The following is a 27994-nucleotide window of genomic DNA, read 5'->3' on the forward strand; positions in this document are numbered from 1 at the left end:
GTGGCTTAGGTATTAGTTTGTGGTCCCCTTTATGTACAGCAAAGACATTAGAGAATTATGGTGTTGAACTAAGCAGCTGGAATATCAGCCTGTCACTAAACTTATGAAGAAAAAACTGACACTTGAGTAATGGACAAATAGATGTGCTAAGATTTTTTTTTTCTGTAAGGAAAAGCAGTTTTTGAAAAAGAATGCCTCATATTTATATTTTAAAATTAAAAAATAACTTGTACACTATGGTTTATGTGAAAGATGTTTATTTTCTTTCAAACAATATTAAAACAAATAAATTACTGTGCAGTTAACACAATGAGCACATAATACAGTTAATCTTTTAAAAGGCACTTCTGGTATAATCACTAAAGTAATATGGACAATTAGACAATTACTTGCTTTGACACTTTGTTCGTTTACCCATTCATTTCAATTTTCTTTTAATATTCTTCAGTGAATTGCTTCATTTGTAAACATTACAAAGTTCCATCATAAAATATGCTTAGATTGATTGACTTATCTTAATTCTATTTGCTATTGATCCTATCATCAAAAAATCACATTTAAAAGACATTTTAAAATGTTATCCTTTATTTGGGTACTAAACTAATCACTCCTCCACAGAGTCATAAGAAAGTGTTTGAAATAGCCAAAAATAAATGAAGTGGAACTGGTGATATAAATCTTCCAGAAACAAAAGTTGGGTGAGCCAGAGGTTTTTTGTTATTCACACTGTTTATTCTTTTTAAGTGGTTTTATTCATTTATTATTTTTAATTATACAATTTTAAATAGTATGCTTTTATTTTAAAAGAATTTAAAGTGTTTTTTAGAAAACAGGCAGGGTCTAGTTTTTTAATAAAAATTATAGTGTTGTTAGCTTCCCAATGCTAAGTCAAAATCAAAACACGTTCTCTAAAGAACATCCACAATTACTTTCAATTTTATCATAGCTATATGCATAATCATAAGTATCAGCTCACCTGATTAAACTAATTTTCTTATAAAGAAAAACACCCTTCACATATCCTTACATAAAGATACTATTAATGTATATGATTAATGTTGAAACTTAACTAGCTGAACAAATGTTCAACAGATTTTGGACCCCATATTCTTTCATTTTCAAGTTTATAACAAAATTAAGAAATTATAAAATACTTATAAAAAGTATAAAAATTATGTCATACATTGAGAGCTATGTTGAATATAAAGCTGAGATGATATCTTTCTTAATAAATGAAATATTATAAACTGCAGTACAAACAGTATGTCTTTACCGGTTATTTATTTATTTTTAAAATAGAGACAGGGTTTCCCTGTGTTGCCCAGGCTGGTCTACAACTCCTGCGCTCAAGCAATCATCCTGCCTCGGCCTCCCAAAGTCCTGGGATTACAGGTTTGAGCTACCACGCCCAGCCTCTACCAGATGTTTTTTTTTAAGTTAATATAAATTGCAGGATTTGATTAAAATATTCTGATACAATAGTCAAACTCATATTATTTTATGCATAATCTGAAAAATACCAGACGTAATTGACAGTAATTTTTTTAAAATATAAACAGTTCCTTTCCTTTGTGTAGTTATGTTATTTTTAACTAAAAACAGTTCATGTATAAGACAATTAAATATGATTCCATCCCTTTCTGTGTAGTCATAAGAATAGCCAAAAGCAAAAGTTAAAATTACATTTTTGATTTGTTTAAAAATGCAAAACAGATATTGAGAAGCCATCAACTGTGCCTGATGTATTTTCTAAATTATTTTTGTTAATCAATGACATCAACATGAATGATTTCATAGAGACCTAAAGATGCCACACAAAGTAGTATGGTATATAGACTCCTCAGTTGAAAGTTTCTGTTGTGGCCAGGCGCGATGGCTCACGACTGTAATCCCAGTACTTTGGGAGGCCGAAGCAGGCAAATTACTTGAGTTCAGGAGTTTGAGACCAGCTTGACCAACATGGCAAAACCCCATCTCTATGTAAAAATACAAAACTTAGCCAGGAGTGGTGGTGTGCACCTGTAATCCTAGCAGAGGTTGCAGTGAACTGAGATCGCACCACCGCACTCCAGCCTGGGGGACACAGCAAGACTCTGTCTGGAAAAAAAAAAAAAAAAAGTCTGTATCGTGTTAATATACTAAAATAAAATTTCCCTGAGATTAAATGTCTTGCTGGCCCACAGGAATAACTATAAAACTCTATTCAGATTTTAATTATAATGAATTATAATTTAATCTGACATCCACTTAAAATAAGTGTTAATTTTTTTATCATCAGCTGACTTGTGCGAATATTTTTACGTGGAATATTTCTAAATTTATTTCTAAACTAACATAATCAGAGAACTTTTTAAAAATATAATTTTCTAGAAACATACAAAGATGCACATGAACGGCTACTTTAGTAATAAGTTTCGTGTTCTCTTCCAAGTACAAAATCGCCAATTTTTATGCTCTTAAAATGTACTGCCATTTAATTACTTCAAAAGTAGAGAAAAAAGCATTTAAAAAGTAAAAAATCTTTCCAAACACTTGTGTTCCTCATGTCAGAAGATTTCTACATTTTTAAAGATCAGGCAAGCATTAGTTTAAAAGATTTGCTCCTTTTGTTTCATTCATTTAACCAGGTTGGATATCACTCATGTTTTTAATTAGGAAGCCATTCATATGAAATAACTTCTCATTGAACGCTCTCAGAAATGCTGCTGAGATAATCTTCAGATTTCATTATAAAATTTGTCCATTCCTGACAAATGTCCTCCATGGAGAATTCTTCACCACCATATTCCAGAGGAAGAATGTCTGGGAAATGCTGAAGCAAACTTTGTTTGTAGTTGTTCCCATGCATATGAATCTGAAATAGCCAAAACATTTTAGAAGGAATCCTCATTAGATGCATTTCCAGTGGAAAATCAACCTCATAAAACAAGGTATTCTAATAACTTCTAAAATAGGAAAGTATAAATAGATACTACATCCTTTATTCCTCTGGTTATGAATCTAATAATTTTGTTTATGTTTAGGTTGTGTTACTGTGGATCTAATAATCTTACTCTTTCTTGGATTTGCATTCTTATAACTCCATAAAATTTATAAAAGGTCATTTTCCTCTTCCATAAGTAAATTTTTAAAGACTAACTAAAGTTATTTTATAAATTCTATTCCCTTATTTGCAAGTGATTCTTACCAAACTAATATCTTGGGACTAGTCTATAGATAATAAAAATGTACTAGTTGGTACCAATTCATATTAACTAGAAGCATATATCTGAGCACACAATTAGGTCTATGAGAAACAATTTATATGGTACAGTCGATGGATACCGTTGGCTAGTATAAAGTTAAGAGACAGCCGGGTGCAGTGGCTCATGTCTGTAATCCCAGCACTTTGAGAGACCAAGGCAGGTGGATTGCTTGAGCTCAGGAGTTCAACACCAGCCTGGGCAACATGGCTGGTACAAAAAAAATACAAAAATTAGCTGGGCATGGTGGTGTGGGACTGTAGTCCCAGCTACTTGGTGGGCTGAGGCAGGAGGACTGCTTGAACCCAGGAGGTGGAGGTTGCAGTGAGCCGAGATCGTGCCACTGCACAAAGTGAGACCCTGTCTTAAAAAAAAAAAGAAAAAAAAAGTCAAAATTTTTTAAAAATATGAAAAGACAATTATGACGGTTGAGAACCTTAACTTTTCAAATATTTTAAACTATAAAAATTGATCATAGAATGCCCTGAAGTTAAGAGAAAGCCATAGAAACTTGAACCAAAAGCACACACCTGCTAAAATAAATAAATAAGCTTTTTCCACTTTCTAGGGCAATATGTTCCTCTATGAATTCAACAATCATTTAATAAGCACCTACTATGTGCCAGGGTATGAAGCTTGATGGATGAAATGAGTTTCCTATACTCACTTAGGAAACTCACAAAGCCAATCTTTAATTTTTTTCTGAAATATGTGAAATATTATCAGTTAATTGAGAAGAAATTCTGTCTCCTCAGGAAGCGGCAAAATAATAAGAACCATAATAATAAGAACCATAATAAGAACCATCATTCTTAGCAAACTATCACAAGAACAGAAAACCAAACACCGCATGTTCTCACTCACAGGTAGGAACTGAACAATGAGATCACTTGGACTCGGGAAGGGGAACATCACACACCGGGGGCCTATCATGGGGAGGGGGGAGGGGGGAGGGATTGCACTGGGAGTTATACCTGATGTAAATGACGAGTTGATGGGTGCTGACGAGTTGATGGGTGCAGCACACCAACATGGCACAAGTATACATATGTAAAAAACCTGCACGTTATGCACGTGTACCCTAGAACTTAAAGTATAAAAAAAAAAAAAGAAAAAGAAATGTACCCACAAAAAAAAAAAAAAAAAGAAAGAAAATGTATGGGGCATTGCCAAAAAGTTGAAAAGGAAAACAGTGGCTGGATCAGAGTTTTTTCTCCCTATTTTGGCAAGTCTGTTTCATGTCAACTAACTTTTGCTGACATCCTTCCCCTAACTTCTCAACTTTTTACTTTTCTTTCTTTTTTCTCCATATTCTCCTATTTATTAGGTTCAGTTTATTCTTGTTTTTGTTTTTATCTAAAATATAATGCAAACTAGAAATAGCCATTTTTAACTCTCTAAGAATTAAACAGAGGGAAACCAACTATCATCAAGTTACACTGAAGACAGGAAAAGACAAACAAAAAAGTTGATTTGTATAAAAATGCTAGAATAAAAAGTAGCTGAAAATGGCCATCTTTGCTAAAGCAGGCAATTTAAGGGTGGTTCCTGAAGACAAACAGAAATATCCACCAGATAACCTCTAAAGAAGCTTGAGGGGCATAACTTTCTGACCAGGTATAAGATGTTATATTTTCTTAATATGAAAGAACATCTTTTTTAAAAATTCCAAATGTGTTATTACAGTTTATATTATCACTGCTGACATTTCAGTAATTTTTTAGATTTACATTGTTAAAGCCTTTACAAACTGTTTTGTGTTCAAGGCATTAGATGATGCCAATGTTTGTCTAAATAGATGCTCTAAAAATTCTTCTTTACAGATTAATTTAGAAGAATTGTTGCCATTCTTGAGAACGCATACTCTATTTTCAATATTTCAAAAAGTCTAAGAGATATGAGATGTTTTTTCTGAGATAAGGCTCCACAGGGTAGGTAAAAAAAAAAAAAAAAAAAAAAAAAATCCAGTATCTTTGCTCTAACTAGCGTGACATTGTCATATACCTCAGTTACTGTGGTTCTCAGTTACACTGAAACTGTTAATTAGGCTTCACTGTTTAAGAAAAATGTTTATTTTTATTTGCGTTAATAATAAATTCACATGGTTACAAATCAAAACAAGATAAAAGATACACAGTGAGAGGTCTTGCTCCCAAACCTATTCTCATCTACTGTAGTTCACACCTCTTCTCTTGTTCCCTATAGATATCCACTTATATTACTTTTTGTATATCCTTTTAATGTAAATGTATGAAATATATTCTTATTTCTCCCCTTTGTATACAAAAGGTAGCATGCCATAAACACTATTCCACATTTTGCTTACTTCAGTTTACAAAACATCATGCAATCTCGTTGTTTTCTGTTGTGTCGATATTTATTTAACCAATGCCCTAATGGTGAACACCTGCTGGTTTTCAGTCTTCTGCTGCTGTGGCTCCTCTAATATATGTAATTTTGTTTATGTACAGGTAATTCAAGACAGTGATTTTGATGTCTTTGCCACACTGCCCTCTATAGGAATATACCATTAAGCATTCCAACCGGCAGCGTACGAAAAGCCCAGTTACCCCACAGTCTTACAACCAATATGCCTCATTTTTATAAATTAAAACTAAATTTTAATTTACTTTTTTTTAGTTGACTTGTTAGATAAATATTCCAAATATTGGGCTAACGACATAGATGGGCAGGTACAAGGAAAGATAATAAAGCAATCCTTAAATTAAAAAGGGTTGGAATGTTTGGCATAGAGGAACACAAACTTGAATATGCTTTACTCACCCGTTCCTTAATTTTTTCAGTCAGGAATGGTTTGATCATGGAAAAGACAGCATGGAAAATTACTGGTTCATTTATCAAATGTATGCCACGAACTTTCAATGGAAATGAATCCTTTTGAAAATAAAAAAATCTTAATAACAAAACATAAATATTACAATCTGATACCTAATGTCAAGTCTCTTCTTTGAACACTTGTGAAACTTACGGAAATATCTAAAGTGTGATTTTATCTTCAAAATTATTTATTCCAGCAACACACAAGCGTGACTTACAGTTCACTGTCACTAGATTAAGAAAAGATCTCTAAAAAGGTTTCTCCTTATAGATTTGGCAAAGTATTTTACGAAATATCTGCACACTTTCACCAGAAAATTCCTTTCCCATCACATATAGATGTTCTTTTAACAAACCAATGAGTCCTTTAGAAATTTATATTTAATTTTTTCCCAAAAAATGTTTATTTTGAGAAAAAAATTCACAAATATTGAAAGACTAGCACAATAAACACATACTTTTAAACTCTGACATTGGTATACGTCTTTAGCATCACAGTAATATAGGCTTATTTAGAAAGTTTACAAAGTTAAGAGTTGAAGGAAGAGGATAGTTTTCCTACCTACAAGTTGTATTATTAATACAGAGACCTTTCATTCCAAGGTTCTTTTATGTGAAGTTCTTTTATTTTTTCCATGCATCACTTTCAGAGGTGTATTATTAACTTGGGGATTGTCCTTCCAAATCCCTTCTATGCATAATTTTCTTTTAAACATAATTGCTAATATGCTGTCTAAATAATTTTCAACCCACTGTGTTCCACTGATACAATACAGCTTTTGCAAATAATCATGTTTTATTATTGTTGCAAGAATCCATCAAATGAATGTACCATTGCTTAAGTAACCATCTTTCTATTTTCCAGACTAATAAACTATTTATTTTATTTTATTTCATTTTACTTCTTTACTGAAATTGATGCTGCAGTAACTGTCTTTATGTATAGGAGAAGTGGTGGCTATAAGCACAACTTTTACATTCAGATGACCTGGGCTGGAATTCTCACTTCACTACTGATAAACTGTATGTGCCTGGGCATCGCTATGTCACTTCTCGGATATAGTTTATTAATTGCAAAGTGGGAAAATACAATAGTCATATGTCATAGGCTCAGTGTGGACATTAAAAGATAATGCATTTGAAACACTTAGCAAAGTACCTGGCACATAGTAAGCTATTATTGTTATATGCTATCTTTAATATATTAAAGATTATTCCTTAGCTAGTTTCCCAGAAATAGAATTACTGAGTCAAAGATGATGACCACTTTAAAAACCTTTTGAAAAAAAAGATATCAATATATACCTACCAAGACTTATGTGACATCTTATTGTGCCATTGCTTATATATTTTTTAATCAATTTTTAATTTAGGAAAAATATTTTAATGATGAAAAGATAAAGTCACCACATATTAAGATGCATAAATCCTCTCGTTACTAATTTGAACATATTTTTGCAGTTTGTTGCACCATTTTTTCTTTTATAAACTAATAACATTTTACTTCCTCTTAGCATTATTGAATTCTACATATTATTTCTAAAATTGTATTTAAATTTCTAATAAATGTACTTTTGCTTCTCTTTGTCTAATATACAACAAAATTTAAAACTATAATTTGGAAGTATTATGCCTGATAGTTAAAATATACATTTACCGTAAGTACAGCAGCAATCTTCTTGGCTACAGATGGAGTGATTTGAAAAGCATGAGAAAACTGCCAGCCTTCCAGATCAAAGATAGCCTTGATTCCATTCCTCTGAGTTTCTACCTCCCGTACAATAAGCTCGGATGTGATTAGACTTACTCGAAATACATCATAAGCTGTAAAAACTTTGGGGTCCCAGTGTGCTAAAAAAACAAAGCACATCATATCTTAGCATTGTATAAAAAATCAGAAATATTTCCAAAGGGAGATTAATTCATTTTAGACTTAAAAGATCAGTTGAAATAAAAGCATCTACAAAGATCATGAATTGAGTAATAAATCCAACCGGGGTACAAGAACATGTGCCTGCTTCTCCCTCCCTCCTCAAATTCTAGCAAAGAATGACTTTTAAAGAATATGGGGGAAAAAGGAATGGATGCAGGATGAATTTGACTGCCAGATGAAGTTACAACCTCACATAAAGATGGGAACGCCATTGTGTATGCTCCAAGCTCAGAGGTGTTGGAAATGGAAAAGCAAGGGCCTGGATTATAAAGAGCAATTAGGGCCCCATAGCAACTAAAGAGGTGGCTAAGAGAAATGCATGAGGAAACAGACAGGCAAGTTGATCCTCTGACAGCCTTCCAGTGGCAAGTAGCACATTGCAGAGTCATGTCCCTGTAGGCTAGAGCAGGAAGTGAGGGCTTGGGAAAGAAGAGCCAGGGAAGCACTTAGGTGGCTGCCCACACCAAAGAAAAACAGGGAGTACCTGTGCTAAGAGAGGAGTTACTGAGATTCTTGTTCATTCATCTCACCCCTTCCCACCACCCCCGGGACAGGTCACGCCATGCAGAAATGACAGTAATGAATAGACAAGCAGATAATCTTTTTTAAAAGACATCTATTCCTTAAAAATTAGAATATTAAACACATTCATACACAGAGAGAGAGAGAGAGGGAAGCCAAACTCAATAGACAAAGGCATCAACTCGAGAAAATAAGAAAGCAGGAGACACTTAACAACATAATAGAAGCCAGGTGCAGGTGCCGTGGTAGGTGCCTGTATTTCCAGCTACTAGGGTGGTTGAACTGGGGGCAGGGGGACACTGAAGCCCAGGAGTTCAAGTCCAATCAGGGCAACATAGCAAGAACCAGTCTGTAAAAAAAAAAAGTTAAGAATTTTTTTAAAGAAGCATAATAGTTTCAGCAGAGGGTGGGGAGAATACTGTAAGTTATTACAAGAACAGGCTATTATTAAAAAGACTCAGTTGAGATCTTAGAAATAAAAAGATAAGTTTTTTAAAAAAATTCATTGATGGGATAAATGCTGGAAAAGACAGAGTCGATCAAGGAAAAATGGTTTGGAAGATTAAGTTGAAGAATTCTCTCAAATTTGGCACAAAAAGAGCCAAGAGTTCACATGTATGAATAAAAAGGTAAGAAACACATGCAGCTGGACCCAGGAGTTTCAACATCCAACTAATAAAAGTTCTAGAAGGCAGTAACAGAGAACAAAGGAGAGAGGAATCATAGCAATAGAGAAAAGTTCTCCAAAGCTGAAAAAAACATGTAAGTCTTCAGACTGAAGTGCCCGACAGGATGAATGAAAAAGAAAAAAAAAAAAACAATCTTAACTAAGTAATAGTAAATTTTCAAGCAAACAAACAAAGTTTCTGGCATGGGGAACTGGATAGAATGGTAACACCATTTATTTATTTATTTTCAACTCTTTTTTAGATTCAGGAGGTGCATGTGCAGGTTTGTTACCATGGTATACTGCATGATGCTGAGGTTTCAGGTATAGATGATCTTGTCACCCAGGTATGTGAGCATAGTACCCAATAGTTAGTTTTTCAGCCCTTGCTCCCCTCCTTCCCTCTCCTCTCTTGTCGTCTCCAGTGTCTACTGTTCCCATCTTTAAGTCATATATATCCAGTGTTTAGCTCCTACTTATAAGTGAGAACGTGTGGTATTTGGTTTTCTGTTCCTGTCTTAATTCACTAAAGATAATGGCCTCCAGCTGCATCCATGTTGCTGCAAAGGACATAATTTCATTCGTTTTATGGCTGTGTAGTATTCCATGGTGTACACGTGGTGCCATTTATTGAGATAAGAGACGTGTTTGGGTGGAAAAGATCATAAGTATGGACATGTTAAAATGGTGACTGTGAGACATCCAACTGGGTGCAGCTGGAATAGGAGCTAGTTGTGTGGGTCGGGATCCTCAAGGAAAAGGTAGGAGTGAAGATACAAATCTGGGGGTTGTTTATGCCTATATGATGATCCACATGAGACAATCTGGGATTATCTCAGAGCTATGTTTTTCTCTATCAAAGCAGAGAGAAGAAAATGCTGAGGCCAATGTCCTAAAAAAATTCAGAGTTTAAAGGATGAATAGAAGAGAAGATGCCAGCAAAAGAGATTAAGGAGGAGCAGCCAGTGAGGTCAGAGGAAAACACCAGGCGGACACGGCATCAGAGAAGCCAAGGGAAGAGGATTTTTCAAGAAAGAGGAAGTGATTCACTGTGTTGAGAGGTTAAGTGAAATAGGACTAAACCCGTCCATTAGACGTGGTGAAAAGAAAGTCACTGATGGTTGGTTATGTTCATTTCAGCAGGGATGGGAGTGAAATCAAACTAGGGTGGGCTGAGGAAGAACTGTGAGAAAATGTGGATGGTGGACATAGCTAACAAAAGGAGTCTGGCTGAGAACAAGAAGAGGGGGAGATGGATGTAAGGAAATGGAGAAGGATGGAGAGTTTTGTGGAAACAAGGAGTTTTTGTTTTGTTTTCGGTGGCTGGTCATTAATTGATTTAAATGATAACTGGTAGCATGTAGTAGCAAGAGAAAAGTTGAAGATCTAGAAAAAGAAAGAATAAACAGAAATATTCCTAAGAAGGCACAATGCGATTGTTATTTTTTAATTTTTATTTTCTGTCATATTAATGGATCCTTTAGGAGGTGTGTTATTTTTTAAAAGTCTCAAATTTCTGGCCTGGTATGGTGGCTCACGCCTCTGATCCCAGCACTTTGGGAGGCCAAGGTGGGCAGATCACTTGAGGCCAGGAGTTCAAGACCAGCCTGGCCAACATGGTGAAACTTTGTCTTTACTAAAAATACAAAATTAGCTGAGCATAGTGGCACACGCCTGTAGTCCCAGCTACTTGGAAAGCTGAGGCAGGAGAATCGCTTGAACTCGGGAGGCGGAGGTTGCAGTGAGTCGAGGTGGCCCACTGCTCTCCAGCCTGGGCAACAGAACAAGACTCTGTCTCAAAACAACAAAAAACAAAAAAACAAAAAACAACAACAAAAAAAAACAAACATCAGATTTCTCATAAGAATTTGAATAATCAACCCACAGGTAACCCAGATCAAAAATACTATACTAACTTCAGACATTGGCTGAATACAATAATGATAAAAAACAAGCAGAACAAACGAAGTTTGCCAATCAAAAAAATAGTTAATATCCTAAGTTCTGAACCAACCAACATAACTGTTTGACCTACACTGGCTAATATAGTGGCCATTCAAATTTAAATTAAAAATTTAGTTTCACCGGGTGCAGTGGTTCATGCCTAGAACCCCAGCACTTTGTGGGTCTGATAGGGGAGGATTGCTTGAGGCCAGGAGTGAGACCATCCTGGGCAACATAGTGAGAACGTATCTCTAAAAACTAAAAATAAAATAACCGACTGGGTGTGGTAGCACATGCCTCTAGTCCCAGCTACTCCAAAAGCTGAAGCGGGAGGATCACTTGAGCCCAGGAGTTCAAGGCTGCAGTGAGCTGATTGTGCCACTGCACTCTAGCCCAGGTGGCAGAGCAAGATCCTAGCTTAGAAGAAAAAAAAAAAATCTGTTTCTTAGTTGCAGTAGTCACATTTCAGCGCTCAATAGCCACATGAGAGTAGTGGCTACTGTAGAACAGTTTCATCATCATAGAAAGTTCTGTGGTACAGTGCTGGCTAGAATTTAAGCTCCATTGAGGCAAAAGGAAAATATACCTTATATTTTGAATTCCTTCTCCAGTATCTACTTCACATGTATTGAGTGCTTTTATGTACCAGGTAATGTTCTTGTTATATTTTAGATAGACAGACTGATTGATTGATTTCATGCTTATAGCAACCCTATGTGATAGCTTTTCACTATGCCCATTTTACAGATGAGAAAATGCAGTTACAGCTACATAGTGTTTCACACAGCTAGAATGTAGCAGAGCTGAGATTCCAATCCAGGTCACATGCTCCAGAACCTGTATTCACAAGAACTAAGCCACAGTCAAAACTTCACACTCACTGTTAAATTTTACTTTTGCTGCTGTAGTATACTATTGAATCTCAAAAGACATAAAATGATATCCTCCAGTATGTTGGCTGATAAAGGTCAAAACTTAGCTTTACCTTGGGTTGCCCGGCCCGCATGGAGGAAAGGGCTGTGTGCATTTTCTCATTGCTTTTACTACACAGAGATGGTATCTAGAGGAAGTGGTTATGCTAAAGTTCTATCAAAAAGCTCCACCACAGATTTCCTTCTTTAACTCCTCCCATTAATTCAATTAAATTTAGAAAAGTTTTCATTTTACTCATAAAACTTTCTGAGTTTCTCCCTTTCATCTTAGAATAACAGAGCATACAGGAAATTTGCAACATACCCTCCTGTTCTGACCATCATTAAATTACGTTTTCTTGATTTTCAAATCTCTTGAGTTAAACAATATACTTCTAAATTAATGTGCTACACGAGGCCCAGAAAATATCCCTACTGGTTCAGTGTTAAGGTATTTATGATCAAATCTGCACATCTGCTTTCTCACTATCAAGATGTCACTTTTACTTCTTCACCTGCCTCAGTCAGTTTATGAACAAACTAGAAACAATAAAATCTAGCCAGGCAATGCAGAGCCAAAACATTTACAGAAATAATTAGCTGCAGGTTTCAGTTTTATGGTTCTTGGACCCCTGAGTAGAGTTACCAGGTAAAATATATAACACCCAATTAAAGTTGAATTTCAGATAACCAGTATATAATTTTTAACATAAGGATGCTCCAAACATACTTAAAAACACTATTTGTTGTTTATCTGAAATTCAAATGTAACTGGGCATCCTTTAATTTTATAACATATAGGTTTATTTTCTAAATAAAACATAGGTACTTTGTTAAATCTGGCAAGACTACCCCTAAATAGCTCAAGGAACTTCATTGCTGTGAGCTCATTCAATTTCCTCTGACACTAGTGCAGCAATGAAAGAACAGAAAGATCATGATGTCTGTTTTATATATGGGATTTCATGATTAACTCAATTTTATTTGACACTTAAGCTAGCACACAAAAATAAAAAATAAAAAACAGCCCCAAATCATTTTACTCCATCTTCCAATACCCTTTCAAAAATTAAATACAGTATCTTCTTGCAGTATAGCAAGCAGTTGAGTTATAGGCAGGTATCTTATCTATAAGCAGGCAAGAAATGCAAATATTTAAATATTTTAAATCTTTAAATAGTTTAAATCTTTAAAGATATAGATATTTCTGTAAAATCATAATTCAAAAATTCTGGTCATGAAATGATAGTTTATCTTTGTCCTTCCAACTGGGTCATGAGAAATTCTGGGAGTAGTGTGAGTCCTTCTCCTGTGCCTGTCATTTTTAATCACACACAGGTCTGAAGGAGGACAGAAGTTATAGGTCACCAACTGCTATGGTCTGAATGTTTGCGTCCCCTCAACAGTCATATACTGAAATTCTGACTCCCAACATGATGGTAGTAAGAGGTGGGGCCTTTGCGAGATGATGAGGTCATGAGGATGGAACCCTCATGAATAGGATTACTTCCCTTATGAATCCCAAGAGAGACGCCTTTTCCCTTCCAATATGTGAGGTTAAAGTGAGAGATATCACCTAGGAACCAGGTAGCAGCCCTCACCAAACACCAAATCTGCCAGTGCCTTGATCTTGGACTTCCCAGCCTCCAGAACTGTGAGAAATAGAATTCTGTTTTTATAAGTCATCCAGTCTATGGCATTTTGTTATAGTGGCCGGAATACACTAAGACACCAATCTACAAGAAACACTAGCAACACCTAATAGAAAAAAGGGGGATGCAATGAGAATAAACAGGAGTTAATGGAATACAGTATTTGCAACAGCTCCCAGAGGAGTTGCCTTTCCTCTGTACCCTCCTCCACCCAAGAGAATGAGCCTCTTGCTCCTCGGCCTGGGGCATTTTCGAACTAGTCATTCACTCACTCATTCCACAAATATTTAGTGACTGCCTACCAAGTACCAGACCATGTTTTCAGTGCTTGGAATACACCAGTAAATAGATCAGATAAAATCCATAATCTCATGGAGTTTACATTATAGCCCAGAATTCTGGTTGTTTTTTGTTCGTTCGTTTGTTTGAGACAGACTCTTGTTGTTTTGCCCAGGCTGGACTGCAATGGCGCAATTGGCTCACTGCAACCTCTGCCTCCCAGGTTCATGTGATCCTCCTGCCTTGGCCTCCCAAGTAGCTGGGATTACAGGCATGCACCACCACACCCGGCTAATTTTTGTATTTTTAGTAGACACGGGGTTTCACCATGTTGGCCAGGTTGGTCTCAAACTCCTGACCTCAGCTGGGATTACAGGCATGAGCCACCATGCCCAGCCAATAGTTCAGAATTCTTATTTGTACTTCCCACTAAGCATTTTTGAAACACTATTCCATGATTTTTTAAAATATTCTCATACTATTTATCTTCACTATTTTCCTTTCTTCTTATCTTGTACAGTTGACTGCATGGAAGAATGGAACTAGGATTTTCACTTGTATCTGTTAATTTTCTCACAACTGCCAAAGTGTTATTATATTTGGGGGACATTAAGACCTAAATTAACCTAAGTTAAAACCTAAAATTTTAAACTAAAGCCCAAATTCCTAAAGATGAATGCTTTGAAGCTCTCTATATGGTATTCAAGGAAGAAATGGAAGAAAGAGAGAAGAGAGGGGAGGGAACAGAACTGAACTGGAGGAGAGGAGAAAAAAAGAAGAGTTGTATATGACTTACCGATTCTGTAAATAAGAACTTTGCTGCCGGTAGGATCCCTGGATCTCAGGACTCCATGGTAGCCAGCCTTTAGGAGGCCAATAATACTTCTAGGGTGTAGATCTGCACTTATTTCTGGACATTCTGCTCTCCACTTATAATAGTTTTGTAGTAACTGAAAAATAAAATTAAAATTGTCTACAAATGGCATACATGGTAAGGATTTTGTAAAAATGAAAGAAAAGCTTTGGCATTGTGTATAAACTTTGCCATCCATTATGTCAAGAGTTTAATCTGGGGTATCTTTTTAGCTGTGAAAACTGGAAGTTCCGTTTATCAAGGATCTGAGGTGACCGGGGTTTATCACAAATTCAGAGCTGAGCAATTTTCATCCACCACCCATGGCATTTCTCCAAAGACAGCCCACCAATTCCCCCCCTCCTGATATACCTATGCACCATTCTTCCCATTAAGAGGTGGCATCTATTTGCTTCCCTCCCCTTGAATCTAGGCTGGCCTTCCACCTCGCTTTGATCTAATATCAATTGGCAGAAGTGACACTTCGTGGGCCAAGCTTTAAGAAGCCTGGTACCTTCTGAATTTACTATTTGGGATCCAGACACTATGTGAGATTACTGAATGATAGCAGTTCATGTGGAGAGAGGCATGGAGGTTGAGAGGCCATCCTGGATAGTGTGACTTCAGCCAAGTTCCCATCTAATGCCATGTGGAACAGAGATGAACCACTCCCACTGAGCCCTGCGCAAACTGGTGATATCAAAAACAAATAAATCATTGTGTTTTAAGCCACTTATTCTTGGAGTGACTTGTTACTTAGCAATAGAGAACTGAAACACCACCTTTGGTATTTTTTGAAATAAGGAAGTATAGAAATCAATCAAATGAGTTAGAAGAGCCCAGTAGCAGTATGCTTGGGTATTGGATCTTGTCAAAATATGGTTTGAAGAAATCCCACTTTCTTTCTTTCCAAAAGAACCACCAGAAATGTCTAATTGCATATGCAAATAATGCGAACACTGCCAACATATTGTGGAAAATACTAAAGCAAATTATGTATTTAAAAATTATTATGTTTATATTTTAATTTTCCTCTTTATGATTTTTGGCACTCTCAATTTTTCACAAGTTACAATATATTTGTTTTGAGTTTAAAGAGACCTGCATGAAACTGCAATGCAAAGAAAAGGACAGAATTTATATTTGAGAGTCACTGGAATAAACAAGGTAACTATAACCACAAAAACAGCAATGATCTGGTGGAGAAACTACAAACAACAAAAACTAGAGAGGAAAATGCTGAGCCTTGGAAAATGTCAATGGCTGGGAATGGCTGGAGGAAGAGAGAAACTGAGTGGACCTTAAGAGAACCAGCACTGGTAGAGGAGAGGGAAGACAGTGCCATCTGTGTTGCTCTGCTCCCCCTCATCCCCATCTCTGATTTATCTCCCTCTCTTACTCTCTCTGTCTGTCTCCCTCTATTTCATTTCTGTATTTAATAAACTTTTCTTAACTTTAAAAAAGGAGAGAATGTTGCTAAGAGTTAAATGCAAGAGAGAAGTAAGAAAGAAAAAAGTCAATTTGCCAACAAAGAAATAATTGGTGACCTAAATAGCAGTTTCCAAAAGCAGTGAGAACAACAGGCACATTGTGGATCCTAATATCTTCATTCTACTCTATAAGGTGAATTTCTCTTCCTCCTCCAGTCTTAGGGGGTACCAGAATAACTGTTAATAGCATTCTACAATGCTGTTTACTTTTCTGATAGTTTCCTCAGAGATAAAAAGTCTTTTTCATTCCAATTCAAGTAAAATGCTAGAGGCAGCATATTAGTAACTATATAGAAATGGTTTTTTTCCTGTGGAATGATAAAAGTTGTGGCTTCATTAGAAGGGATGATTTAGGTTTAATAGTGGCAGGGTGCTCAGCTTATTCATCTCTGCAGAGTGCTGCACACTCAGGAGATAACAACACGTGTTGAATGAAAGAATAAATTAAGTCATGAGTAAACCAACTGGATCCACACACTTGAAAAACTGACTTCTATGTAGAGGCACAAATCACTATCTGGCACAATTTTTGCAAACTGAAAGATCTAAACCTGGATCTTTGGTCGTTACTTATCCACTGATAGATAAATTCACAGTACAGTTGTCATAAATAAATTATGTAAATGAACTGCTACTGAGCAATTCTCAAACAAATCACCCTATGTCCACAACAACAACAAAGAAGTGGCTAAAAATAAATATTCATTATTGGAAGGTGTCTGTTTGGCAATTATTAGAAGTAAATAAACATTTAAAATGTTACGGGTTAACTATGTTTTGTAATAGAGTAGGTTTCTTCTTACATGTTTCATGTACTTTGAAGCAAAATAAGAACCACCATATTTGGAGCACTTTTATAGGGTCTAATGCCATCATTTGAATTCCTCCTCACAACCACCCTGAGAAGCAGCTACAGTTGTGGCATTATAAGAATAAGAAAAGTAACGCTCCAACCAGGTGCAGTGGCTCACGCCTGTAATCCCAGCACTTTGGGAGGCCAAAGTGGATGCATCACGAGGTCAAGAGATCAAGACCATCCTGCCAACATGGTGAAACCCCATCTCTAAAACTACAAAAATTAGCTGGGTGTGGTGGCGCATGATCAGGAGGTTGAGGCAGGAGAATCACTTGAAACTGGGAGGTGAAGGTTGCAGTTATCTGAGCCGAGATCGTGCCGATGTGCTCCAGCCTGGCAACAGAGCGAGACTCTGTCTCAAAAAAAAAAGTAAAGTAAAACTCTGAGAAGTTACACATTTGTTCAAGGGCAATAACTATCAGGAGCAGAGTAGAAACTGAAATGGACACATGATGTGAAAAAGTTTATAAAAGAAGCTGCATTTAGAGAGAAATTAGCAGGGAGAATCTATGGAATTTTGAAAGCTTTGGGAAAACCATAAAGATAATTATAGCATAAAAAGCTTATCATATGGAACAAAAGTATAAGGAACTGGGCTATCACTTGATAGAAGGAATTCATGAGACTATGTAGAACAGGCAGAGAAATGAATGGTTATCTGTTTTATATGTTGAGAAGTGAATGGTTATCTGTTTTATATGTTTGTTGTTTTAAACAGAAGAGGCAAGTGCAGTGTATTTGAGAGCACAGGCTCTCTCCTGAGCCCCACCCAAGTTCAAATCCCTGCTTCAACACGTAATAGCTACATAATTTCAGAAAAGTTACTTACTCTTTATATCTGTTTCTCCCAAAATGAGAAAATAATAAAAGATAATCCATGAAAACCCTACTTACCAAAGTATGTTGCATTCTATAAGCACATTAGCTATTAGGATTATATAATAAAACCTTACTAATTCATTATAACTTCAAATACAAAAACTAGAATAACGAGAAATTTCATTGTGACTGAAGCACTTATCAAGTTTTCTTTATACAAAAACCATAGGGCTTCTATATTATGAATGAAGAAGTTAGAGTTGAATTAAGTGCTATTGCAGAGGAAAATGAAAAAAAAAGTTTTGCACTCTTACCCTCTCCTTTTCCTTTCCAGTTGGCAGAAAAGCAAGACAAAGAGTTCACAGACAGAAACTTGATTTATATCCAGTGGATTTAGACACAGTCCTGCTAGCCAATTCCTCAAGGGCATAATGCAATGAAAACAATTCCTTATTTAAGGAATACAGAAAAAAATATATATGTCCCAGGGGCTGAGGGTCAATTTTATTTTTCTATTTAAACGTTACTTTTTTAAAAGCAGCTAAAAGGAAATCAGTAAGTTAAACATGTTTTATTGTTAGTTATCTCTAAACATATATATGTTTAACGCCTTATTTAAGCTTCATTCTTCATAGGACCTGAGATTGTGTTTTCATATTCAGTAGTTACTAGTACATATTAGTTTATTACTCATGATATTGGGATACTTATATAGACATCTAAAAAATGAAAATAAATAAAGCTGGATTCCTATTTTACTCCTAACATAAAAACAAATCTCAATAGATCAAAGACTCCAACATAAAAAAGATAAGACATAAATAACTAGAAAAAATTTTGGACAAGAGAAGAGATTATAAAACCCAAAGGCAATCAAAGACTAATAAAATCAATTCATTTGATTACATTAAAATTTAAAATTCTGCACAGAAAAAATATAACTAACATAACAGACAAAAATCAAGGACAAAGGCCTAAAATACATTAAAATATTTTACAAATCAGTAAAACATAAAAATGGGATCCATTATAAGATGGCTGAATAGGAACAGCTCTGGTCTGCAACTCCCAGTGTGATCAATGCAGAAGACAGGTACCAATGCATTTCCAACTAAGGTACCCGGTTCATCTCATTGGGACTGGTTGGACAGTGGGTGCAGCCCACAGAGGGTGAGCTGAAGCGAGGTGGGGCATCGCCTCACCTGGGAAGCGCAAGGGGTTGGGGGATTTCCCTTTCCTAGCCAAGGGAAGCCGTGAGAGACTGTACCTGGAAAAAGGGACATGCCCACCCAAATACTATGCTTTCCCAAGGTCTTAGCAACCACAGACAAGGAGATTCTCTCCTGTGCATGGCTCGGGGGGGTCCCATGCGCATGGAGCCTTGCTCACTACTAGCACAGCAGGCTGAGATCTAACTTCAAGGTGGCAGCCTGGCTCCGGGAGGGGCGTCTGCCATTGCGGAGGCTTGAGTAGGTAAACTAAGCAGGCCAAAAGCTCAAACTGGGTGGAGCCCACCGCAGCTCAACAAGGCCTATGGCCTCTATAGACTCCACCTCTGTGGGCAGGGCATAGCTGAACAAAAGACAGCAGACTGCTTCTGCAGACTTAAACGTTGACAGTTCTGTCTGACAGTTCTGAAGAGATGAGTGGTTTCCCCAGCACGATGTTTATGCTCTGAGAATGGACACACTGCTTCCTCAAGTGGGTCCCTAACCCCTCTGTAGCCTAACTGGGAGACACCTCCCAGTAGGGGCCAACAGATACCTCATATAGGCCCCTCTGGGACGAAGCTTCCAGAGGAAGGATCAGGCAACAATATTTGCTATTCTTCAATATTTGCTGTTCTGCAGCCTCCACTGGTCATACACAGGCAAACGGGGTCTGGAGTGGACCTCCAGCAAACTCCAACAGACCTGCAGCTGAGAGATCTGGCTGTTAGAAGGAAAACTAACAAACAGAAAGGAATAGCACCAACATCAACAAAAAGTACATCCACACCAAAACTCAATCTGTAGGTCATGAACGTCAAAGACCAAAGGTAGAAAAAACCACAAAGATGGGGAGAAACTAGAGCAGAAAAGCTGAAAATTCTAAAAACCAAAGCACCTCTTCTCCTACAAAGGATCACAGCTCCTTGCCAGCAATGGAACAAAGCCAGACAGAGAATGACTTTGACGAGTTGACAGAAGTAGGCTTCAGAAGGTCAGTAATAACACACTTCTCTGAGCCAAAGGAACATGTTCAAACCCATCGCAAGGAAGCTAAAAACCTAGAAAAAAAGGTTAGACGAATGGCTAACTAGAATAAACAGTGTAGAGAAGACCTTAAATGACCTGATGGAACTGAAAACATGGCATGAAAACTTCATGACGCATACACGAGCTTCAATAGCTGATTTGATCAAGTGGAAGAAAGGGTATCAGTGATTGAAAATCAAATTAATGAAATAAAGCAAGAAGACAAGGTTAGAGGAAAAAGAGCAAAAAGAAACGAACAAAGACTTCAAGAAATATGGGACTATGTGAAAAGACCAGATCTACTTTTGATAGGTGCACCTGAAAGTGATGGGGAGAATGGAACCAAGTTGGAAAACACTTTTCAGGATATTATCCAGGAGAATTTCCCCAACCTAGCAAGGCAGACCAACATTCAAATTCAGGAAATACAGAGAACACCAGAAAGATACTCCTCAAGAAGAGCAACCCCAAGACACATAATTGTCAGATTCACCAAGATTGAAATGAAGGAAGAATTGTTAAGGGCAGGCAGAGAGAAAGGTCGCGTTACCCACAAAGGGAAGCCCATCAGACTAACAGCAGATCTCTCGACAGAAACCCTACAAGCCAGAAGACAGTGGGGCCAATATTCAACATTCTTAAAGAAAAGAATTTCAACCCAGAATTTCATATCCAGCCAACTAAGCTTCATAAGTGAAGGAGAAATAAAATCCTTTACAGACAAGCTGAGAGATTTGTCACCACCAGGCCTGCCTTACAAGAGCCCCTGAAGGAAACACTAAATGTGGAAAGGAACAACCAGGATCAGTCACTGAAAAACATGCCAAATTGTAGAGACCATCAATGTCATGAAGAAACTGCATCAATTAATGAGCAAAATAACCAGCTAACATCATAATGACAGAATCAAGTTCACACACAACAATATTAACCTTAAATGTAAATGTGCTAAATGCCCCAATTAAAAGACACAGACTGGCAAATTGGATAGTCAAGACCCATCAGTGTGCTATATTCAGGAGACCCATCTCACATGCAGAGACACATATAGGCTCAGAATAAAGGAATGGAAGGCAGGGCGCGGTGGCTCACGCCTGTAATCCCAGCACTTTGGGAGGCCAAGGCAGGCGGATCACGAGGTCAGGAGATCGAGACCATCCTGGCTAACATGGTGAAACCTTGTCTCTACTGAAAATACAAAAAATTAGCCAGGCGTGGTGGCGGGCGCCTGTAGTCCTAGCTACTCGGGAGGCTGAGGCAGGAGAATGGCATGAACCCAGGAGGTGGAGCTTGCAGTGAGCCAAGATCATGCCACTGCACTCCAGCCTGGGCAACAGAGCAGGACTCTATCTCAAAAATAAATAAATGAATAAATAAATAAATAAATAAAGGAATGGAGGAAGATCTACCAAGCACGTGGAAAGCAAAACAAACAAACAAACAAACAAAAAAAGGCAGGGGTTGCAATCCTAGTCTCTGATAAAACAGACTTTAAACCAACAAAGATCAAAAGAGACAAAGAAGGCCATTATATAATGGTAAAGGGATCAATTCTACAAGAAGAGCTAACTATCCTAAATATATAAGCACCCAATACAGAAGCACCCAAATTCATAAAGCAAGTCCTTAGAGACCTACAAAGAGACTTAGACTCCTACACAATAATAATGGGAGACTTTAACACCCCACTGTCAATATTAGACAGATCAATGAGACAGAAGGTTAACAAGGATATCCAGGACTTGAACTCAGTTCTGCACCAAGCAGACCTAATAGACATCTAGAGAACTCTCCACCCCAAATCAACAGAATATACATTCTTCTCAGCACCACGTCGCACTTATTCTAAAATTGACCACATAATTGGAAGTAAAGCACTCCTTGGCAAATGTAAAAGAACAGAAATTATAACAAACTGTCTCTCAGACCACAGTGCAATCAAATTAGAACTCAGGATTAAGAAACTCACTCAAAACCGCACAACTACATGGAAATTGAACAACCTACTCCTGAATGACTATTGGGTAAATAAGGAAATGAAGGCAGAAATAAAGATGTTCTTTGAAACCAATAAGAACAAAGACACAATGTACCAGAATCTCTGGGACAAATTTAAAGCAGTGTGTAGAGGGAAATTTATAGCACTAAATGCCCACAAGAGAAAGCAGGAAAGATCTCAAATCAACACCCTAACATCACAATTAAAAGAGCTAGAGATGCAAGAGCAAACAAATTCAAAAGCTAGCAGAAGGCAAGAAATAACTAAGATCAGAGCAGAACTGAAAGAGATAGAGACACAAAAAACCCTTCAAAAAATCAATGAATCCAGGAGCTGATTTTTTGGAAAGATCAACAAAATTGATAGACCGCTAGCAAGACTAATAAAGAAGAAAAGAGAGAAGAATCAAATAGGCACAATAAAAAATGATCAAGGGGATATCACCACTGATCCCACATAAATACAAACTACCATCAGAGAATACTATAAACACCTTTACTCAAATAAACTGGAAAATCTAGAAGAAATGGATAAGTTCCTGGACACATACACCTTCCCAAGACTAAACCAAGAAGAAGCTGAATCTCTGAATAGACCAATAACAGGCTCTGAAATTAAGGCAATAATTAATAGCCTACCAACCAAAAAAAGGACCAGACAGATTAACAGACAAATTCTACCAGTGGTACAAAGAGGAGTTGGTACCATTCCTTCTGAAACTATTCCAATCAATAGAAAAAGAGGGGATCCTCACTAACTCACTTTATGAGGCCAGCATCATCCTGATACCAAAGGCTGGCAGAGACACAACAAAAAAAGAAAATTTTAGACCAATATGCCTGATGAACATCGATGCAAAAATTCTCAATAAAATACTGGCAAACCGAATCAAGCAGCACATCAAAAAGCTTATCCAACATGACCAAGAAGGCTTCATCCCTGGGATACAAGCCTGGTTCAACATACGCAAATCAATAAATGTAATCCATCACATAAACAGAAGCAACGACAAAAACCACATGATTATCTCAATAGATGCAGAAAAGGTCTTTGACAAAATTCAACAGCCCTTCATGCTAAAGACTGTCAAAAAACTGGATGTTGATGGAATGTATCTCAAAATAAGAAGAGGTATTTATGACAGACCCACAGCCTGTATCATACTGAATGGGCAAAAACTGGAAGCATTTCCTTTGAAAACAGGCACAAGGAAGCCCTCTCTCACCCCTCCCATTCAACATAGTGTTGGAAGTTCTGGCCAGGGCACTCAGGCAGGAGAAAGAAATAAAGGGTATTCAATTAGTAAATGAGGAAGTCATATTGTCCCTGTTTGCAGAAGACATGATTGTATATTTAGAAAGCCCCATCGTCTCAACCCAAAATCTCCTTAAGCTGATAAGCAACTTCAGCAAAGTCTCAGGATACATAATCAATGTGCAAAACTCACAAGCATTTCTATATACCAGTAACAGACAAACAGAGAGCCAAATCATGAGAGAACTCCCATTCACAATTGCTACAGTGAGAATAAAATACCTAGGAATCCAACTTACAAGGGATGTGAAGGACCTCTTCAAGGAGTACTACAAACCACTGCTCAACAAAATAAAAGAGGACACAAACAAATGGAAGAACATTCCATGCTCATGGATAGGAAGAAACAATATCGTGAAAATGGCCATACTGCCCAAGGTAGTTTACAGATTCAATGCCATCCCCATCAAGCTACCAATGTCTTTCTTAACAGAATTGGAAAAAACTACTATAAAGTTCATATGGAACCAAAAAAGATCCCGCATTGCCAAGACAATCCTAAGCAAAAAGAACAAAGCTGGAGGTATCACGCTACCTGACTTCAAACTATACTACAAGGCTACAGTAACCAAAACAGCATGGTACTGGTACCAAAACAGTTAAACAGACCAATGCAACAGAACAGAGGCCTGAGAAATAACACCACATATCTACAGCCATCTGATCTTTGACAAACCCGACAAAAACAAGAAATGAGGAAAGGATTCCCTATTTAATAAATGGTACTGGGAAAACTGGCTAGCCATATGTAGAAAGCTGAAACTGGATCCCTTTCTTAAACCTTATACAAAAATTAATTCAAGATGGATTAAAGACTTAAATGTTAGACCTAAAACCATAAAAACTCTAGAAAAAACCTAGGCAATACAATTCAGGACATAGGCATGGGCAAGGACTTCATGACTAAAACACCAAAAGCAATGGCAACAAAAGCTAAAATAGACAAATGGGATCTAATTAAACTAAAGAGCTTCTGTACAGCAAAAGAAACTACCACCAGAGTGAAGAGGCAACCTACAGAATGGGAGAAAATTCTAGAAATCTACCCATCTGACAAAGGTCTAATATCCAGAATCTGCCAGGAACTTAAACAAATTTATAAGAAAAACAACCCCATCAAAAAGTGGGTGAAGGATATGAACAGACACTTCTCAAAAGAAGACATTATGCAGCCAACAGACACATGAAGAAATTCTCATCATCACTGGCCATCAGAGAAATGCAAATCAAAACCACAATGAGATACCATCTCATGCCAGTTAGAATGGCAATCATGGAAAAGTCAGGAAACAACAGATGCTGGAGAGGATGTGGAGAAATAGGAACACTTTTACACTGTTGGTGGGAGCGTAAATTAGTTTAACCATTGTGGAAGACAGTGTGGTGACTCTTCAAGGATCTAGAACTAGAAATACCATTTATCCCAGCAATCCCATTACTGGGTATATACCCAAAAGATTATAAATCATGCTACTATAAAGACACACGCACAAGTATATTTATTGTGGCACTATTCACAATAGCAAAGACTTGGAACCAACCTAAATGTCCATCAATGATAGACTGGATTAAGAAAATGTGGCACGTATACACCATGGAATACTATGCAGCCATAAAAAAGGATGAGTTCATGTCCTTTGCAGGGACATGGATGAAGCTGGAAACCATCTATCTCAGCAAACTATCACAAAGACAGAAAACCAAACACTGCATGTTCTCACTCATAGGTGGGAACTGAACAATGAGAACACTTGGACACAGGGCAGGGAACATCACATACCAGGGCCTGTTGGACGGAGGGGAACTGGGGGAGGGATAGCATTAGGAGAAATACCTAATGTAAATGACGAGTTGATGAGTGCAGCAAACCAACATGGCACACGTATACCTATGCATCAAACCTGAACGCTGTGCACATGTACCCTAAAACTTAAAGTATAATAGTAAAAATATGAACAAAAGTAAACACAGGCCATTTTCAGTTAACTGGAAATTTTGAAATTTTACATGTATATAAAAATTATTAATCACACTTATAATTAAATAAATGCATATTATAATAACAATGAAAAAGTATATCTCTTCTAGCAGGTTTATACACAAAACATGTTTGGTAATACAGTGTGGTTATGGAGGAAAAGGCAAAATCATGTAATATCAAAGCGACGAGTGATAGAGATTTTCTTTCTTTCTTTCTTTCTTTCTTTCTTTCTTTCTTTCTTTCTTTCTTTTTTTTTTTTTTTTTTGAAACAGGGCCTCACTCTGTTATCCAGGCTGTCGTGCAATGGCACAATCTCAGCTCTCTGCAACCTCTGCCTCCTCGGTCAAGTGATTCTCCCACCTCAGCCTCCCAAGTAGCTGAGATTACATGCATGTGCCACCACACCTGGCTAATTTTTGTTATTTTTTGTAGAGATGAGGTTTCATCACGTTGCGCAGATTGTTCGTGATCTCCTGAGCTCAATTGATCCACCATCCTCAGCCTCCCAAAGTGCTGGGATTGCAGGTCTGAGCCACTGCGACCTTTGGAAGGCACTGAAAACTCTTTGGAAGACACTTTGCTATATTACTCAACACTGAAAAATACACATCTAATTTCACCCAGTAATTTCACTGGTTGAATTTATCCTGTAAGTTTATATTCCTATTTATGCACAAAGTATAAGGACATGAAGCATGCCCAGTCAGTGATGGAAGAAACCAAGCCGCCTTGTTGACTGCAACTTGTGTACGACTAGGCAAATCGTAGAGTCCAAAAAATAATTGTTGAATGAAGGAATGAACAGCAATAAGCCCTAAGTCCAATAACAGGTTACATAAATTTTAATGTAGTCTGCTATATCCATACAGTAGAATAACAGCAGCCCAATAAAGAGTAAGATGGATGTATACCAGTTGATATGGGATGGCTGCAAAGACAGGAAAGAAAGACAAAATAGAAATCACACACAAACATGCTTGTGCAAGATCAGGCTGTCTAAAAAGATAAATGAGTAACACTAACCAGCCTCTGGGTATGTGACTGACAAACTAAAGTTTGAGGTAGGGAGCTTTTTTCCTTTAGAAAGTTTGTGTTAGAAACTTGTTTTTCACGTTTTAGGATTTTGTGTTGTCTAGATTATTTTTACCATAATTTTACTTAAGTTAAAAACAACCTCAGGCTGCTCTGTCTCTATGGAGTAGCCATTATTTTGTTTCTTTACATTCTTAATAAACTTGCTTTCACTCTAAAACAAACAAACAAGAGAAACCCTCAAAAACCTCATACTGAGACACACTGGAATTTTGTACTAAAGTCTTTCCTGCTAGGCAGCTGTGTGACACTGAACAAGCCACTTAGAGAAAGGGCTAGATCTGGTCCAACTGCTAAATGCTTACCGTGTGCCAGGCACTGTGCTGGGCACAGCTTGTTCTGTTAAACTGGTTAATGTTCAATCTTCACAATCAATGAGACAGGCATTTCCATCATTATTTAACAGATAAGGATGCTGAACCTAAAGTGATAGAACTCAAGATCGCATCCCTCTTTCTAATCCTTATCTTTCCATCACCTCTTCTTTCAATGAGCTGTAACAAACCGGAAACACAAAGGAACTGCCCGGCTACAACCCAGACTCGAAGTATACTGGGTTGTTTTACTGTCTTGACACTTAAGTGTTACTAGTAATAATACTATGTTGCTACTATATGGCTTCAGAACTTCAGTTTTACCAGCAATTTCATTTTCCCCGCTACACGTAGTTAATCTGGTCACGTGTGATAAATCTGAGCTTCGAACTTCTAAGCTGTTACTTTGTTTTGTACCACAAGCTTTCCTACAGAGAGAGGAAGGCATTTCCCCCAAACTTTGTAGGTTCAGGAGACTCATCTAGCGCAGGCGTTCCCCAGGCTTGAGATCAAATGGGCCATTATCCCACCGCTCCAACACTTTCTAGGTTTCTCGTTTCCATGACCCAGAGAAACTGGAAGGACCAGCGCGGGATTCTCGTAACACCTACAGCCTCAGCGCCCACGCCAGGTGGTTACCGGCGCATTACCTGCCAGGGTCCTGCCTGCACCTTGGGCTTCGGCACGGGTCGGGGATCCGGGGTCGTGGGACAGGGGACTGGGCGGGTGAGGTGCGCACTGCCGAGCGCCCGGGGCACGCACGCTTACCCTCCAGGCCAGGTCCAGATCGAAATCCCGGGCGCGCAGGAACCGCAGCAGGAAGGAGTCGGTGAGCGGCAGCGGCGCGAGCGGGACGCCAGCTTCCCGGGCCCGGCGCCGCAGCTCCGCCAGGCCCGGCTGCAGCAACGGCGAGTGGTCCGGTAGCGCGTTGAGCTGCGGCCCCCTCCAGGGCTGGGACCGCGCCTCTGCCATGCCCGCCGCCGCCGCTGCGGCCGCAGCTACCCGAGCACCCGGGAAAAGCGCGCGCCCCGCGCCACCCTTGGCCCCGCCT

The 27994-nt window shown here is 37.8% G+C and overlaps 1 protein-coding gene across 2 annotated transcripts; it reads right to left on the reverse strand.

The window, feature by feature from the left end:
- Positions 1 to 240: 240 nt before the first annotated feature.
- TTPA (alpha tocopherol transfer protein) lies at positions 241 to 27994 on the reverse strand. Of its 2 annotated transcripts, none has more exons than XM_001092014.5 (5): positions 27712 to 27994; positions 14785 to 14938; positions 7738 to 7931; positions 6027 to 6137; positions 241 to 2854 (listed from the first exon to the last, which is right to left on the reverse strand). In XM_001092014.5, the coding sequence occupies exons 1-5, from the start codon at positions 27913 to 27915 to the stop codon at positions 2681 to 2683; spliced, it is 837 nt and encodes a 278-aa protein (XP_001092014.1). In that variant the 5' UTR covers positions 27916 to 27994; the 3' UTR covers positions 241 to 2680. The 2 variants fall into 2 exon arrangements, with proteins under 2 accessions (XP_001092014.1, XP_077798948.1); XM_077942822.1 differs by lacking the exon at positions 241 to 2854 and adding an exon at positions 3280 to 3606 and having other exon boundaries at positions 27712 to 27988.

The sequence above is a fragment of the Macaca mulatta genome, chromosome 8 (assembly GCF_049350105.2).
Source record: "Macaca mulatta isolate MMU2019108-1 chromosome 8, T2T-MMU8v2.0, whole genome shotgun sequence".
Classification (NCBI taxonomy): Eukaryota; Metazoa; Chordata; class Mammalia; order Primates; family Cercopithecidae; genus Macaca; species Macaca mulatta.